Below are 18,289 nucleotides of genomic sequence, written 5' to 3' on the forward strand. Positions count from 1 at the left end.
CATAATCCCACCCCACACCATCGAACCAAGACCTCCAAACAGATCCCTTTCAAGGACATAAGGAGTTGGTATCTGGTTCCTGGTTCACGCCAGATGAAAACCCAGCGAGAATCACTGTTCAGACTATACCTGGACTCGTTCGTCAACATAACCTGGGACCACTGTTCCAATGACCACTTAGCCCGCATCTCGTGGTCGTGCGGTACCGTTCTCGCTTCCCACGCCCGGGTTCCCGGGTTCGATTCCCGGCGGGGTCAGGGATTTTCTCTGCCTCGTGATGGCTGGGTGTTGTGTGCTGTCCTTAGGTTAGTTAGGTTTAAGTAGTTCTAAGTTCTAGGGGACTTATGACCACAGCAGTTGAGTCCCATAGTGCTCAGAGCCATTTGAACCATTTGAACCAATGACCACTTACTGTCCTGTGTTCTTGACACCAGGCTTTACGGGATCTCCTGTGACCAGGGGTCAGTGGAATGCACCTTGCAGGTCTCCGGGGAATAAACCATATCTGTTCAGTCGTCTGTAGACTGTGTGTCTGGAGGCAACTGTTCAAATGGCTGCGGTAAGGTCCCGCGCAAGGCTACCTGCAATACTCCGTGGCGGTCTGCGGGCGCTGATGGTGAGATATCGGTCTTCTTGTGGTGTTGTACACTGTGAACGTCCCATACTGTAGCGCCTAGACACGTTTTCTGTCTGCTGGAATCGTTATCATAATCTTGAGATCACACTTTGTGGCACACGGAGGGCCCGTCGTACGTACGACTTGCTGTGTCTGAGCAGCCTCCAGTGTCCCTAGTATTCTACCCCTCATAACGTCATCAATGTGTGTTCTTTGAGCCATTTTCACGACTGAAAATTTCTGCACACTTACTCGCTGCACCATACTCTGACATGCACCAACACACCTCTGCGTATGTGGACTGCTGCTGCATGGTCATAGCCCGAGGTGATTTAAACCCGCAAACCGCCCACCAGAGCGTTGTTTCACCATGTATCAGCGTTATCCTTAATTTATGAGCATGAGTGTAGATCATGAGCGATCATATCACTCATCGCTGCGGCACTCCTGACGATCCCCTTGTCTCTAAAGAACACTCGCCTCCCAGAATAACGTAGTAGGATCTATTACTTAAAAAGTGAGACTACCCATCATCTGTAGGCTGGACAAAGCTCACACCCCTGGCTACCGGAAACCGGCTCGAGGATTCGCAATAGCGAACAGGAAGAGCACAGAGGCGTGGCCAGAAAAAGATTAGTTGCATCTAGAGATGGATTTGTACATAATGAATATGTATTAGCATCCGATACTAGTGACACATGAAATTCTGTATCAGACTGGTGCTAGTACCCAGGTATGCCAGTTGTATGGGCGGCCGCCTTAACGAGTTAGACTGTCCGAGCACGCTCCCAGTGCCGATCCAAACCGTCATGTGTCACGCAGTCACAATCCAAATGGTCACACATTCGTCAAATTAAGCACAGGCAGACAAGTGTTATTTTGTAGCGTCATTTTAGCTCAAATGGCTCTGAGCACTACGGGACTTAACTTCTGTGGTCATCAGTCCCCCAGAACTTAGAACTACTTAAACCTAACTAACCTAAGGACATCACACACATCCAAGCCCGAAGCAGGATTCGAACCTGCGACCGTAGTGGTCACGCGGTTCCAGACTGAAGCGCCTTTAACCGCACGGCCACACCGGCCGGCGTCATTTTAGCCCCGCCAGGTGTGACGCAGTTAAAAGTACCCCTCCTCCCGTTTGAATGCGAGTGCAATATTTCGACTTCTGAAATAGAGTGAACAACAACAACAAAGGAGATTTCATGCAGTAATCGATTGTTATCATTCTTCTGTCCGCATTTCAGTTTATTTTGTCAATGAAACTAGACATTCTTCTCTGCCGTCTCCAAAATAACATTCTCGATAGAAGAAAGAGTCGAAATTGTGGCAGCGTATGTGAAAACAAGTTCGATTAAGGAAACTCCCGAAATTTTCGGGATCAAGTATCCGGACAGAAGACTACCATCTAAGAGAGTAGTACAGAGTCTGTGTAAGAAATGGCGCACTTACGGATCTGTGAAAAATGCAAAACGACAGAGAATTCCTTCAGTTCGCATACCCTAAGTTCTTGCAGACATTTGCCGAAGAATTATTTTGCACCAAAACAAGTCTACGCGTAAATTGGTCCAAAAAGCGTATGTAAATAGGGGCAGTTGCCAGCGGGTATCGACAGGTCTTAATTTGAAGCCATATCGGGTGACGGTTGTGCAGCATTTACAGGAGGCTGGCAGTCAGAAATATGTAGATTACTGTACGTGGCTTTTGAATAACATCAACGATGGTTTAGTAGACCCTTTCCTTTACAGCATGAGCGATGAAAGATGGTTTCATGTTTCCGGTCATGTGAATACACGAGGTACTGGGCAACGGAGAACTCTAACACCGTGTGTCAGCCACCACTCCATCATGAAAAAATCGGCGTTTGGTGCGGCGTACCAGGAATGCGCCTCATTAGACCGATATTTTTTGACACCACCTCAACATGGCTGCATATAACGAAATTTTTGATACATTTTGTGCTCAGATCACTGAATATGAAAGACAAATATATCACACATCTAAGGTATCTCTGGAGCGATTCCACGATGTCTTGACTGAGGAACGAACTTCAGCAAACATTTGTGGCCATCACGTTAGCCGGATCTAAAAACATGTGATATTTTCTTGTGGGGACACATGAAGAACAAGGTCTACGAAAAAAATCCGCAGACAATGCAGGTATTGAAAGACATCAGCAGTGAAGTTGCCGCCATTGATATGCGAACTTAACGCCAGGTGTATCTGAATATGCTTAGGCGTGCACAACTGTGTATTGATGTTGCAGGTCACTTTCAGCATCTTCTAGAAATGTATGTTTTACTGTATTTTTCATTGTAAATATATGGTAAGCCCATTTCAGCTCTTAGTTTCTGTACTTCCACTGCATTTCCTTTATACCTACACGAGCTACTTTTGTCTGTGCCACCCTGTACTAAATGGCGACAGTGTCTGCGTCGATGTAGTAACTGAATTTATTGCAATATAATGTCCCTCAAATGTGCATGCATGTCCGAAAGAACGGGCACTGTATATGACGATTTACTGCTATGGGACTTACGTCGGGCGGGGCTAAAATGCCGATACAAAATTACACTTGTCTGCCTATGCTCGGTTTCACGAATGTGCGAACTTTTGTATAGTGACTGTGTCGCATATGGCTATTTGGACCAGCATTGGGGGTGTGCTTGGATAGGCAAACTCTGAAGGACACTTAATTGTAACAAATGCAGTTAGTGCTTCAACACAGACACTGTCGCCATCAATGATTACGTTGCAGTTTGATATGGCTAAGGACAGTTCACGGCCGTGGGTTTTCTAAGGAAGCTATTAGAGATGGTCAGACGGTGATTCGAACCGAAGTAGTTCTGAATTCTAATCTAGTGCTGTGACAGTTTCAGCAGTTTGCTCGGTGGCTGTGTCAGTATTAGTCGACTGTGTATTCCGCAGCATTTACATCTAAATCTGCAAATATGTTAATCAAATAACTGTACATTGCAGGATGGGCGGCACTCCGCACCAAAGTTAAAGATCTTCTGTATTATTCTAATCAAGAAATCTCTATCCTATTGTCATAATCTCTACGTGAGATGTATGACTGAGCCATCAGAAGTGTCACACACACTTCCTTGCATATAAGTTTTCTAAATTTGTCCAGAGCGTATCACAAGAACGTTGCCTTTCTTCCAAAAGTGTACCACGGCTGTCGCTGTTACTTTTCAATATGTGCATACTGACATGTTCAAATGGTAATTGAAATGGAACACCACAGACGTATTTTCAAAGTATTTATTACTCAGACCACTAATTTCAACGCTATATTTTCTTCACCTTCAGGTCCTACTATTAATTATGTAATGTGTAGTGGTGACTACACATTCGGAATATACACTCCTGATGAACAACGGTCCATGACACCTAGTTATTGTATGGATCCTAAGATACATGAGCCAATGACTGGCAGTATTTATTTGGTTACTCTTGGGACCTGAAGATGACGCAAATGTAGCGTTGAAACTAGTCACCTGGGTAATAAATACTTCGAAAATATGGCTATGGTTTTCCATTTCCATTACTTGTATTGTCAGATGCTGTCCAGTTTCCATAAGAAGGATAGACTTTCAAGTGTTAAGATGTTAGTGTAAACTAAGACTTTTCCGAGATGTACCACCCACATACGGAGAGCCTCTAGCAGCTGTCTAGTCCAGTCTCTTGCAGAGAAAGAGTACTTAATAGATTGTCGAATGATAATTCCGATCATGGATTCACAATGAAGGCTTAAATAAAAATTGAACGGTTGTAACTACGAGCGATTAGCTTTAATATTTAATGAGTCTTAAAAATTAACAAGCAGACATATGTAATATTAATTTCCGTCTGCCTTCTAGATCCAGCGATGTGTTGTGCAGAGAGGGGAGAGAGTTAATTGCAGTATAAGCCGATCAGTTACTTTAAGAAAAACACAAGATGACAAAAGTAGGTAAGGAGCGTTGGCCGTCACGTTCAAATCGTAGTTCTAGACATGCGAGACAAGAAATGGATCTTGTACTGGCGAGAATCACAGTCCAGGCGCCACCACTGAGTGTTAAACCTAAGTAGAAGGAAGTATTCCCCGTCCCTCCGGCCATAAAGTCGAAGAAACTGTCAGTGCTGCCACCTCGTAAACTTGGCTATAAGAACTTCTTTTTGTCACTTTAAGCACTGCGAGGCATCAAAACTATAGCCAACATCACTCTGGCCTCCATTCGGTTGAGGATTCTTGACGAAGTTCAGTCGGTGAAAGATTATTGTTGCACCCATTCAGATGTACAATCTTGTTGGTTCCATTACTTTGGAATCAGTCATGTGTAAAATCACAACGGGAGAAGTTCTGTTACACCAATGCTCGCCACAAAGGTCTTAAGGAGTTCTTTTGTCAGGGAGTTCCGTTCATCCACCAGGTTATTGACAATTGATGGATGGTCGGTGGTGCATGTGCATGTGTTGCAGTGCGTCACCCTAAAGCATACCACATGCACTCCATGGGATTTAAGTGAAAGGAACGGGCAGACGCTTCCATTCGCTGCAAGAGCAGCTCCAGTTGCGCTGCTGGATGCGGTGGCGCGTTGTAGTCCAAAAAAATGAAGGCAGGGTCGAATGCATCCTTGAAAATATCCAAATGGAGAAGGAGTACAGTATCACACTGCCATTGAACGGTCATCGTACCATGTTCAAAGATCTGGAGGTCAGTACGCCCATGCAACATTATGCCTCTTCACATCATAACACCTGGACCACCAAAACGATCACGTTCGACAATATTTCTGTGCGCATTACGTGTCACCATCTCTCACATTGTGTGATAAAAAGTATCCGGACACTCCCGAAAACATACGTTGTGCTGCCACCTACTGCCAGGTACTACATATCAGCGACCTCAGCAGTCATTAGACATCATGAGAGAGCAGACTGGGGCGCTCCGCAGAACTCACGGACTATGAACGTGTTCAGGTGACAGGGTGTCACTTGTGTCATACGTCTGCATGCGAGATTTCCACGCTCTTAAACATCCCTAGGTCCACTGTGAGTGAAGGGACACCTACAGCACAAAAGCGTACAGGCCGACCGCGCCTGTTGACTGACAGAGACCGCCGATAGTTGAAGAGGGTCGTAATGTGTAATAGGCAGACATCTATCCAGACCATCACACAGGATTTCCAAACTGCATCACGATCCACTGCAAGTACTTTGACAGTTGCCCGCCAGGTTAGCCGTGCAGTCTAACGCACGGCTTTCCGGATTGGGAAGGAGCGCCTGGTCCCCAGCACAAATCCGTCCGGCGGACTTGTGTCGAGGTCCGGTTAGCCGGCCAGTCTTTGGATGGTTTTTAGGTGGTTTTCCATCTGCCTCGGCGAATGCGGGTTGGTTCCACTTATTCTGCCTCAGGTACACTACGTCGGCGATTGCTGCGCAAACAAGTTCTCCACGTACGCTTACACCACCATTACTCTACCACGCAAACATAGGGGTTACACTCGTCTGGTGTGAGACGTTCCATGGGGGGAGGGGGGGGGGGGCAGGGGGCACCGCACAATAACCCTGAAAGAATGGTTCGGTGTGGGACGACGGAGGGCTGAAGTGGACTGCGGTAGTCGTCGTGGGGTTGTGGACCACTGTGGCTGCGGTGGGGACGGAGTCTCTCCGTCGTTTCTAGGTCATCGGTTAACATACAATGCAATACGATAGTATAACAGTTAGGTGGGAGGTGAGAAAACTTGAATTTCATGGTCGAGCGGCTGCTCATAAGCCACACATCATGTCGGTAAATGCCAAACGACGTCTCGCTTGGTGTGAGGAGCGTGAACATTGGACGATTGAACAGTGGAAAAACGTTGTGTAGAATGACGAATCATGATAGTGACACGTTGTGTAGTGCCAACAGTAAAATTCAGAGGCAGTAGTTATGGTGTGGTCGTGTTTTTCATGGATGGGGCTTGCACCCCTTGTTGTTTTGCGTGGCACCATCACAGCACAGGCCTACATTGATCTTCTGAGCACCTTCTTGCTTCCCACTGTTGAAGAGCAGTTTGGGGATGACAACTGCATCTTTCAATACGATCGAGCATCTGTTGATAATGCACGGTCTATTGCGGAGTGGTTACACGACAATAACATCCCTGTAATGGACTGGCCTGCACAAAATCCTGACCTGAATCCTATATAACACCTTTGGGATGCTTTCGAACTCCGACTACGAGCCAGGCCTCACCGACCGACATCGATATCTCTCCTCAGGGCAGCACTCCTTGAAGAATGGGCTGCCATTCCTCAAGAAACCTTCCAGCTCCTGATTTAACGTATGCCTGCGAGAGTGGAAAATGTCATCGAGGCTAAGGGTGGGCCAACACCGTATTGAATTCCAATATTACCGACGGAGGTCGCCACGAACTTGTAAGTCATTTTCAGCCAGGTGTCCAGATACGATCGTACGTCCAACATTGTCGAATATGATAGTTTTGGGAGTCCCGGCGTTATTGTGTGGGCAGGCATAAGGTTGCTTGGGTGTAGTGACCTCCAAATCATTGAACGCTGTTGTCTCATCGGCCGCCATCATTGTGACACTATACTCGCCCGGGTGCGTGTTTTCTGAGATGCATTCGGCCCTGACTTCGTTTTTATCGATGACAACACACGACCGCACCGTTCAGTGCCTATGCAGAAGCTCTGAGAACGAGAGGATATCCGGCGAACGGCCTGGCCTGCCGGTTCCCTCAACTTGCATCCCATGGAGAACCCGTTCGATGCGCTGGAGAGACGTATTGGAGTACGCCCTCATGTACGAACGACCACCCGCCCGTTGTCGACTGCGCTCGTCGAAGAATGGAAAGCGCTGCCACGAGAACTCCTTAGCAACTTTGTGGCCATCATGGCAGCACGATGCACGGCACGTACTGCCATCCGTGGTGATCATATACCCTACTAAGAATCACGTCCTGCCTTTTTTAATGATCAGAGGACCATCATGAATTGCGGTGAGTTCAGTGTATTGTTGTCTTTAATAAAAGAGGCATATCTGTTTGTCTCATTCCATCTTTCTTTCAGTCACCATCTGTACTGTAGTGTACTATACTGTAGCAGTACTTTCTATGTACAGGATGGTCCACTTATGGTGACCGGGCCAAATATCTCACGAAATAAGCGTCAAACGAAAAAACTACAAAGACGATACTTGTCTAGCTTGAAGGGGGAAACCAGATGGCGCTATGGTTGGCGCGCTGGATGGCGCTGCCATAGGTCAAACGGATATCAACTGCGTCATGAAATATGCTATTCAATACCGCTTCAACCGCACGCGAACTATGTGCCTGACATCCATCATGTTGGAATTACATCGCCATTCTGTCATGCAGTGAAACATCTTGTCGTAACATCGGTAGAATATTACGTAGAAAATCAGCATACGTTGCACCATTTAGATTTCCAACGATAAAATGGGGGCCAATTATCCTTCCTCCCATAATGCCGCACCATACATTAACCCGCCAAGGTCGCTGATGTTCCACTTGTCGCAGCCATCGTGGATTTCCAGTTGCCCAATAGTGCATATTATGCCGGCTTACGTTACCGCTGTTGGTGAATGATGCTTTGTCGCTAAATAGAACGCGTGCAAAAAACCTGTCATCGTCCCGTAATTTCTCTTGTGCCCAGTGGCAGAACTGTACACGACATTCAAAGTCGTCGTCATGCAATTCCTGGTGCACAAAAATATGGTACGGGTGCAATCGATGTTGATGTAGCATTCTCAACACCGACGTTTTTGAGATTCCCGATTCTCGCGCAATTTGTCTGCTACTGATCTGCGGATTAGCCGCAACAGCAGCTAAAACACCTACTTAGGCATCATCATTTGTTGCAGGTCGGCCGGCCGCGGTGGTCTAGCGGTTCTAGGCGCTCAGTCCGGAACCGCGGGACTGCTACGGTCGCAGGTTCGAATCCTGCCTCGGGCATGGATGTGTGTGCTGTCCTTAGGTTAGTTAGGTTTAATTAGTTCTAAGTTCTAGGCGACTGATGACCTCAGAAGTTAAGTCGCATAGTGCTCAGAGCCATTTGAACCATTTTTTGTTGTAGGTCGTCGTTGACATTTCACATGTGGCTGAACACTTCCTGTTTCCTTAAATAACGCAACTATCCGCCGAATGGTCCGGACACTTGGATGATGTCACCCAGGATACGGAGCAGCATACATAGCACACGCCCGTTGGACATTTTGATCACAATAGCCATACATCAACACGATATCGATCTTTTCCGAAATTGATAAACCGTCAATTTTAACGCGGATAATATATCACGAAGCTAATACCGTCCACACTGGCGGAATGTTACATGATACCACGTACTTATACGTTTGTGACTATTACAGCGCCATCTATCACAAAGTGGAAAATGTAGTCCAACTAAAACAATCATATTTCTTTACGAACTACACGAATATGTAATAAAAAACAGGATTCCTATTTAAAAAACGCAGTTGATATCCGTTTGACCGATGGCAGCGCCATCCAGCGCGCCAACCATAGCGCCATCTTGTTTCCCTCTTCAAGCTAGACGAGTTTCGTTCTTTGTAGTTTTTTTCGTTTGATGCTTATTTCGTGAGATATTTGGCCCGGTCACTGTCAATGGACCACCCTGTACAGTACAAGTTTCATAGAGTTGTGTTATTTGACAGTGACATATCACGAGAAAATTACTCTTGTCCTTAGGTTTTGCACATCATTGTACAATCATTTCATTGCTTAACTGCATGTCTGTTATTGATTTGTGGCCTTCTCACTGTCCCTTTTTATATCACTCATTCTGTCACAAACACCTGCCGAAGGGTCGTCATCTAACGCTGCAACGGCGAAGGGACAGGAGACTTGCAGGTAAGATTTATTTTATCTGATGATAGGAATGTCGTATCAGATAGGTCAGCGAAGGGACAGGAGACCTGCAGGTAAAATTTCTTTTATCTGATGACAGGAATGTGGTATCAGATAGGGCAGCTAATTCGAAGTAATTAATCTCCCCTTATATCAGTTGACAGATTCACACGTGACGCAGTAACATAGTGGCACTGGTTTCGTTCGTTGTCTGCTGTCACGCCTAATTGACAAGGATTCCGGACGTTGGAGCAGTACTGTACAATTGCTCGGCCTCCGGAGATATGCTAATTGTAGGTGCAGTGTAAGTAGAAAGAAAAGTTTAGGACAGCAGACTGTGTGTCGTTTCACACAACTCAAGCAGCGGCCACGATTCCCTTTCGTTCCATTAGCCAGAGTGCTGCTGTCGGCTGCAGCTTTGCTGTCCAGGAGCAGCAGACTACCTTCCTAAGTTTGGAAGGCCAGCGGGAATCCGGTCTGGGGGACCCGCACGACAAGGCCGGCATTCATTTAGAACGAGACGGGCCGCTGGACGCCTCCAAAAGCAGCGGCCATGCTCTATTGTCAACTTACTGAGAGCTAAGCGACGCGACAGTCTGTCTTCATAAGGCACCGCTTTGTATCGAATCGTGAATACGGCGAAGTACTACTAAACAAGCATGTTATCACTAAAGTCAATGCGTTAAGAATCGTGGTTAGGCTGTTGAAAATCTGGCAGACTGTAAAGTTTGTCGGCCGCGTAGAAGGACTGCGGTACATCTATCTCCCTACGAAATGTTGTATGTATCGCAAGACCTTGAAGACGTTGAAACAGGCTGGTTCCTACAGCGGAAAGAAGAAGATAGAAAATGATATAAATACGGACACTTTCGCAGCCGCTGTCGGTTCCATTAAAATCTTCCTGGGTGTACTACCTGGTCGTTATACACTATGTATCATATAGTTAATAGGGTAAACTAACACGAGTAAATTTATACGATAAAAGGAACAAAACCGTCTCAATAAACACTAGTACACAAACGAGTCAATTGTGAGATAATTGTCAATACGTGGTTATAAGTCGCCACCTGACTTCAGTATGAAGTGTGGTTATAGGAACACAAATTTCTTTTACATATGCAACTTTTCTACATAGTTTTGCTTCACGTTCTATGATCTTATGACAGCATTGTTTATCTGGATACGGTATGGAAGAGTTTTGAGTCACCACAACAGTTCACCTGGTCATTGTGTGCTTCCCAGACCTTGTAACTACTACTTCTCACTCAAGCAGCTAAGCCTGATGCACCCCCTTCCAGTCTCCCTACCGACGAAGAACCCATGGCAGTACTGGGAATCGAATCAGAGTCTTTTGCACAGCAGACTGACCGCTGACTACTTACCTGTAGAGGTGGACTACATATGTATATATGCGCTTTTAAAAGTATCTCAGATGCAAATAGACTGCCCGTTAAACGTATATGCTTAGGTTGTTCAAGTTAGCAGTTTGAGACAAGTTTCGGTATTACCATCGTCAGCTGAAGACGAGCAAAGATCTATGGGTAGGAGGAGGAAAAATATGGAAACAGCAAAAACAGAACACATTGCCGTGCCTAATAAGTTGCAGGAAAACCGTTGGCACGAGAAAAAATTTCCAGTCGTCTCGGAATGGATAAGTACAAGACCTATATGGTTTCCGAGCGAATATTATATCATCCAACTCAGTGATAAGTTCAGATAACAAATATGGAGCTGGGTAGAGATCCCGCACACTTCCCTCCAAATCAAACCTAAAGGATCAGTAACATTGAGATATTGTGACTGCCGGCCGCTGTGGACGAGCGGTTCTAGGCGCTTCAGTCCGGAACCGCGCTGCTGTTACGGTCGCAGGTTCGAATCCTGCCTCGGACATTGATGTGTGTGATATCAATAGGTTAGTTAGGTTTAAGTAGTTCTATGTCTAGGGGACTGATGACGTCAGATGTTAAGTCGCATCGTGCTCAGAGCAATTTGAACCATTTTTTGATATAGTGACCGTGGTGGTCAGGGGAGATCCTACAACTCATCCTCGTGCTGACAAAACCAGTCCTGGATAATGCGAGCTGTGTCAACAGGGGACCTGTCGTCTTAGAACAAATCACCACCACTGTAGAACAAACATTGCACCATGGAATGGACCTGATCAGCCGTAATGGTCACATAAACATTAGCAGTAATGCGACCTTACAGAGTAACCACGAGGCCCACGGAATACCAACACATGGCTGCCCAAATCACCTCCGAACTCCGGCATGTTTCTCTTTTCGGAAGTAAACTCGGCTAGAAACTGGAAACAATGTAAAACAAGACACATTCGAGCAAATGACATTCTTCATTGCTCCATAGTCCAGGTTTTATGGTTTCACGAACAGGTTTTTCTGTTTCGAGCATTTGCGTCACTGACGGTGGTTTTGAAATTCCAGCTGTTCCTGCAATTCCCTGCTCCTGGAGTTCCCTTCGAGTTGTTTTGGTATTGGCCTGCGGTTCTAGGCGCTACAGTCTGGAACCGCGAGACCGCTACGGTCGCAGGTTCGAATCCTGCCTCGGGCATGGATGTGTGCGATGTCCTTAGGTTAGTTAGGTTTAACTAGTTCTAAGTTCTAGGGGACTAATGACCTCAGAAGTTGAGTTCCATAGTGCTCAGAGCCATTTGTTTTGGTATTGACAGGTTTCGTGAATGCGGCATTCAGTTCTGCAATGTCTTTTGCAGCTGTCGTCCTCTTATTTTTCATTGCAATGCTCTTCTATTACCTTCCGTCACTATCACTGAACACACACTTCCGTCCGCATTGTGTGTTAGTGGATGATGTCTTTTCCGATTTCCTTGTGTGCGCTGTAACTATGGAAGCACTCAAGTTACGAGCACCAACAATTTGCCCACATTGTAATTCACTGTGCTCCGACATAACGCACACGCGACAACACAGAACACTGTTCTGCTGACGCTTGCAACGTCCTTGGGGTATGTACGGGTGCAGTTCGTGGTCAAATACAACAGTGTAACCTGCACACTTTGCTAGCATCCGCGTTTATGTTCAAGCATGCGTTTCTCGTGGTGTTTCTGTATTTTTGAACAACCCCTGAAAGATGAGAATCGATAACGGATGTTTGATGTTTTATAGTAGAAGCTAAGGATCAGCGAGCGTACCCAGGCTGCAATCACTGGAATGTAGAGTGCGGTGCGTTCCATCAGTGAATTGCGTTCATGACCATTCACCGTATCTGCTGGGAGTTTGCAGTGGACAGGCTAATATGTGCTAATATGTGCACTGCTCTATGGCTACTGTATATCAAGAGAACACCGTAATATTCACAGATCAATAACTGTTTATTTGTAAAGTGATCTCCGAGAAGTGAAGTGTTCTGCTTGGCGTTGGAGGAGGAATTGTCATTTATGTGAGGTATTGTTTTAATAAAGCCGTCTGGATAGCTTAATATATTTCTTTATAAACTTCACTTCGGCTACTGGAACAAAAGAGCGAGAGGTTACACGGTAATGATATGGAAACATTTTGCAAGACGTCCGTAATCTGAGGCTGTTGCTTGAGCGGATAAAGCAGACATATCGTGTTTTCTTCCTGGAAGGAGGCGTTACAGAATGGGCACATTCTTCCCCCACGTCCCCGAGCTATGTGAAGTAATTAGAATGTTTAAAACTTAAGAGACTCGTATTTAAGGGACATATATGTTCTATACATATTACATAATAAGTTAGTATTAGCAATAACGGGAGATGACTTGACTTGTGGTGGGGAATCTCGTGTAAGTCTACACCTACATCTACATGGTTACTCTGCAATTCACACTTAAGTGCCTGGCAGAGGGTTCATCCAACCATTTTGATTCTACTTTTCTACCATTCCACTCTCGAATGGCGCGTGGGAAAAAGGAACACCTAATTCTTTCCGTTCGAGCTCTGATTTCTCTTATTTCACTATGATGATCATTTCTCCCTACGTAGGTGGGTGTCAACAAAATATTTACACCTTCTGGCTCAGTTCAGAATCGTGCAGATAAGTGTGAGCCAGATGGCAACTCTTGCAGCCTGCTGGCCTGTGCGTCGCTCAAGGCTGAAACTTTACAAAGAAAGAACATGCCCTACATCGCTCCACGAGATAGGTTCAGCACATCCGAGAATGAGTAAAAATTCTATATATAGGATATATAGGATCAGATGTGTGGACACTACTCTGTTTATTTATCTGTTTTTATTATATCTAAGATCTCTGTCAGTAAGTGGAAATACATTTATTGAAATATCGACTAATGTTTACTGTGTCTCATGGTACAAAAGCGCCATCACAGGAAAGTTGAATCGCTGCTCTGACGTAGATATGAAGAGCAACAGAATTTACTTCTTTCATTTCTAGGCAGTAAAATTCTAATAGCTACGTTGTTACACAATGTTTAAGATGTTTTTGTCACATTCCAGAGTTACCAGTCGACTTCTAAGAGGTGCTTAGTCAAACTGAAATAGAACAAGCCGTGCGACGAAAATGGGGCTACTAAGGTAGTAAAGGAGCTGATACTATGAACATCAATACATATCCAACAGCGCATTTTCGATGTACTATGAAGCTGCAGATTTTATACGTTCACTCACCAAAACTTAGAACTTTTAAACCTATTCCTAAGTGGAGCGTCAACTGTCAACTCCGCTTAAAAAATTTACAAAGATACAAACGTGCTTGCCGGAACGTGGCGCTCGTGTCGGGCACGTCTTCATGTTTTTCTCATAAAATGAGAGACAGTATTTCAAATCAAAAATATTGTATGCGTAAGACAGAAACGATGAAAAACACGTAAGTCACTTATGATAACCCATATGTCCAGTGTCACCTTCGTGGTACCACTCTGAACATACGTTGCGATATTTGGTTAGTGAGCAACGACCTAAGCTGGAAAGAGTCTTGGGATACCTCCTAATATCGTATCGGACCTCTTTTTTCCCAGCGTAGTGCAGAAACTTGACGCAGTACGGACTTAACAAGTCGTTGGAAGTCCGCTGCAGAAATGTTGGCTAACGCTGCCTCTGTAGCCGTCCATAATTGTGAAAATGTTACCGGTGCAGAATTTTGGGCACGAACTGACCTCTCAATTACGTCTCATAAATGTTGGATAGGATTCATGTCGGGCGATCTGACCGGCCAAATCATTCGTTCTAATTGTCCGGAATGTTCTTCAAACCAATCGCGAACAACTGTGACGCTGTGACATGGCACATTGTCATCCATGAAAATTCCATCGGGTTTTTTTTTTTTTGGGAACATGAAGTCCATGAATAGCTGCAAACGGTCTTCAAGTAGCCTAATGATCCATTAAATCGGAGCACATTCCATGTAAACGCAGCCCACAGCACTGTAGAGCCACCACGAGCTTGCACAGTGCCTTGTTGACAACGTGGCTCCATGAGTTACTAGAGTCTGCGCCACACTCAAAGCCTACCACCAGCTCTTACCAACTGTGATCGAGACTCATCCAACCAGGCCACTGTTTCCAGTCGTCTGGGTCCAACCGATATGGTCACGAGCCCAGGAGAGCCGCTGCAGGCGATGTTATGCTGTTATCAAAGGCAGCCGAGTCGGTCGTCTGCTGCCACAGCCCATTAACGCCAAATTTCGCCTCGCTGTACAAACGGATACGCTCGTCGTACGTCCCACATTAATTTCTGCGATTATTTCATGCAGTGTTGCTCGTCTGTCAGCACTGACAACTGTATGGGCAGTTGCTACTCTTAGTCGTTACGTGAAAGCTGTCGAAAACTGCGTTTTTCTTGGTGAAAGGTAAAGCCTGAAATTTGGTATTCTAGGGATACTCTTGACAGTGTGATCTCGGAATATTGAATTCCCTAACGATTTTCGAAATGGAATACCCCAAGAGTCTAGCTTTAAGTACCATTCCGCGTTCGAGTCTGTTAATTCCCGTCGTGCGACCATGTTCACGTCTTAAACCTTTCCACAAATTACAGCTCGGCCAATGCAATGCCCTTTTACACGTTGTGTATCGTGTATCGCTGGCTTCACGATTATTCAGTCAGAGCGTTTCCATAGATCCTTACTCCTCGATTACAACCAATGTTTATTGTTAGACATTTCAAAACGCATTTGTCACTTCACACGTCTTTGCTTATAGATCAACTAAATTTGATGTAGGTATTCTTTTGTTTGTGCAATATTTCTAGCATCTGACAAATGTTTAAATATATGAATTGATGAGGCGAGATTCAATTAAGTTTGTGCGTGTGTTAGTAGAGACAACTGAAAAATGGCATTCCCGTATCATGTTTAATACTGATCTGTGGGTACGAAGTCAGTATCGAATGGTTGATAAAATGTCATGTCATATGGTGAGACATAACATTGTGGGCAGTGTTGGTAGATGCATTGAGGCGGGGTAATCAACCGCTAAAGGCAGGAACATTGTGTCCACAGGGCCAACCTCGATGACGGCGGCCTCTTCAGGATGGAAGTGGATGTCGGCTTCCAGCAATTGTTTCTAGAGGGCGACTACAAGGCACAGGGCAAGATCATCGTCTTCCCCATCAATGGCAAGGGCGTCTACAACATCAGCATGGGTAAGTCCCTACAGCCACGTCAAACACAGGCGTTAAAGAGCACGTTCAAATCTTTACCTAAATACTACAAATTTTTAACTACATTTTGAAAATTCGAAACTTTCGTTGGCTCAACTATACTTTTGATCGATGAATCCATCAAATCTCTTAACTCTCGTTCTGACTTAATATGGTTATCTGACTCTTACCAATCGCCACGGAAAATATATTATTATTTCCGTTTTCTTGCACATTTTCTTGTTTTTATTTTTTTTTATTTGGTTCCTGTGACATCTACGGCCATAATTATAGCATCTACGACTAAAACGTTATATGTCACAACCCTAGTTCTATTTTGGTTAATAGTTCTGCGATGGATTTTGTATTACCTTGCTGCTTTTGTATTGCTGGTTACTACAACAGGAGAACTGATATTGTATCTAAGCAACCGAGAACAGAATAATTCGCCTTACATATTTCCTCCGTTGCTTCGGTTCTCTAGAGCATTACGGACTCGGAGTTCGTTTGAACATACTCTCCACTGATCCACTCTTAGTGTATTCTGTTCTTGCCATACCTTCTGTTCTGCTAAAACTAGACATTATGTTCACCTCTTAACACAGCATTGGTTTTCCGTATACTTTTTTTAAATTTTCGTTGGTGTCACTGCCATCCCTAAGTCCTGATAAAAGAAACTGATCGGCTTCCTAAGGATTGCCTGAGGGTATTAGTCTTGCTGAAGAGAAACAGTCGGACGATCTGGACACTGCCTAACATCTTCTGACCTCTGAAACAATCAACAAACCCTTCTGATGAGATAGCTTTCCGCAATGCACACCTAGCAAAGGTTGATTTCAGTGTGACGTATATCTTGCTCTTGATTCTTTTATTCTAGAATTTTTTTTCGTTTATTGTGATTTCATTTCCCTGCCCCATATGGACAGGGGAGAGTTGTCAGCGGCACATTCCGCTGCTCTTTGGCAGAGTGACATGACAGCTAATAAAATGAGAAAATCATACATATAAAGGCGATAAAAAGGGGGACATAAAAACAGAGTAAGGGGAGACAGTGGAGGGAAAATATACACTGACAGGGAGACGTTTATGGGCAGAGAATTAAAAAAGTCTACACAAAGTTAAAAAACACAGTTGGCGACTCGTGGATCACAAAAAAGACACTGACAAAGTGACACACAGGTTAAAAGTTGGCCACAGTATTAAAACACTCCAGAACAAAGACACCTTAAAACCACTTTAAGAGATGAAGCACACACGACAAAGAATAAAACCTGCCAGGAAGGACCTGCTGAGGAGAGGCCTAAGGGGATGGAAAGAAAGGAAAGAGCTAGGTGCAGTGGGGGAGGGGGTGAGATGAAAGGAATAGGGGGTCAGGGGGTGCACCAAGAGACAGGAGACAGGTGGGGTGGGAGATGAAGAGGGAAGACAAGGCAGGAGGGAGTGCAGATACACTGAAGGGGAGCCCAGGAGAGGAAGGGGGTGTAGGAGTGGGAAAGCCGCTCAGGAGAAGGGAGGGGGAGGAGAGGGAGCCCTGAGGAGGAGGCAGGAGGATGGTGGGGTTAGAGTTGGTAGGAGGGGTAGACATCAGTGCGAAGTTCATCATCTGGGAGGGGTAGGTGCTGGAAGTTGTGTTGGGAAAGGAGGTGGTGGGTGTGGAGATGAAGAGAGGGTGGGACACAGCGGTAAAGGCGCAGATACTCTAGAATGGAATTTCTTAACGTTATGTATGCGTTATGCAATTGTAGAGCAGAGATACTAAAAGTTCGCCTGGCAGTAATTGTTTAACATAACTTGCCCCTGTTCGTCTACCTGATGGTGCTTGTTCTATAGAGAGAGTACGTTAGATTTATCAAATAACAAAATAATACAGCTACTTGGGTTCTTCTATTTCTTTAAATAATTAGTATCACTGTTCTGATAAACATGTATTTGAGATATTTTATGTGAACGGTTTCTTGGTCAATAGAAGGTGCTGCTCTCTGACATAAGTCGTGCTCTATTTGCATTTCAGCTGACGTGACCGCCACATGGAACGTGACAGGCGAGTACTTCAGGAAATCTGGAAAGAAATTTCTGCGACTAACGCGGTTCGACATGTTTCCTGAGGTCGGTGACATGGAAGTCTACGCGTCCAACCTTTTCACTGGAAACGACGAGTTCAGTAAGTACAGCTCTAACGTCCTAGACTAATGCTCGCAATCAGCT

General features: G+C 45.1%; 1 protein-coding gene across 1 annotated transcript in view; it reads left to right on the forward strand.

Moving 5' to 3' along the window:
• LOC126236681 (protein takeout-like) overlaps positions 1–18,289 on the forward strand; it is a 90,692-nt gene that overhangs the window by 52,174 nt on the left and 20,229 nt on the right. The window contains exons 4-5 of the mRNA XM_049946170.1: positions 15,945–16,087; positions 18,096–18,245. Coding sequence (XP_049802127.1) covers positions 15,945–16,087; positions 18,096–18,245 — 293 coding nt within the window. The remainder of the gene's footprint in view (positions 1–15,944; positions 16,088–18,095; positions 18,246–18,289) is intronic.

Source organism: Schistocerca nitens, chromosome 2 (assembly GCF_023898315.1).
Source record: "Schistocerca nitens isolate TAMUIC-IGC-003100 chromosome 2, iqSchNite1.1, whole genome shotgun sequence".
Taxonomy (NCBI): domain Eukaryota; kingdom Metazoa; phylum Arthropoda; class Insecta; order Orthoptera; family Acrididae; genus Schistocerca; species Schistocerca nitens.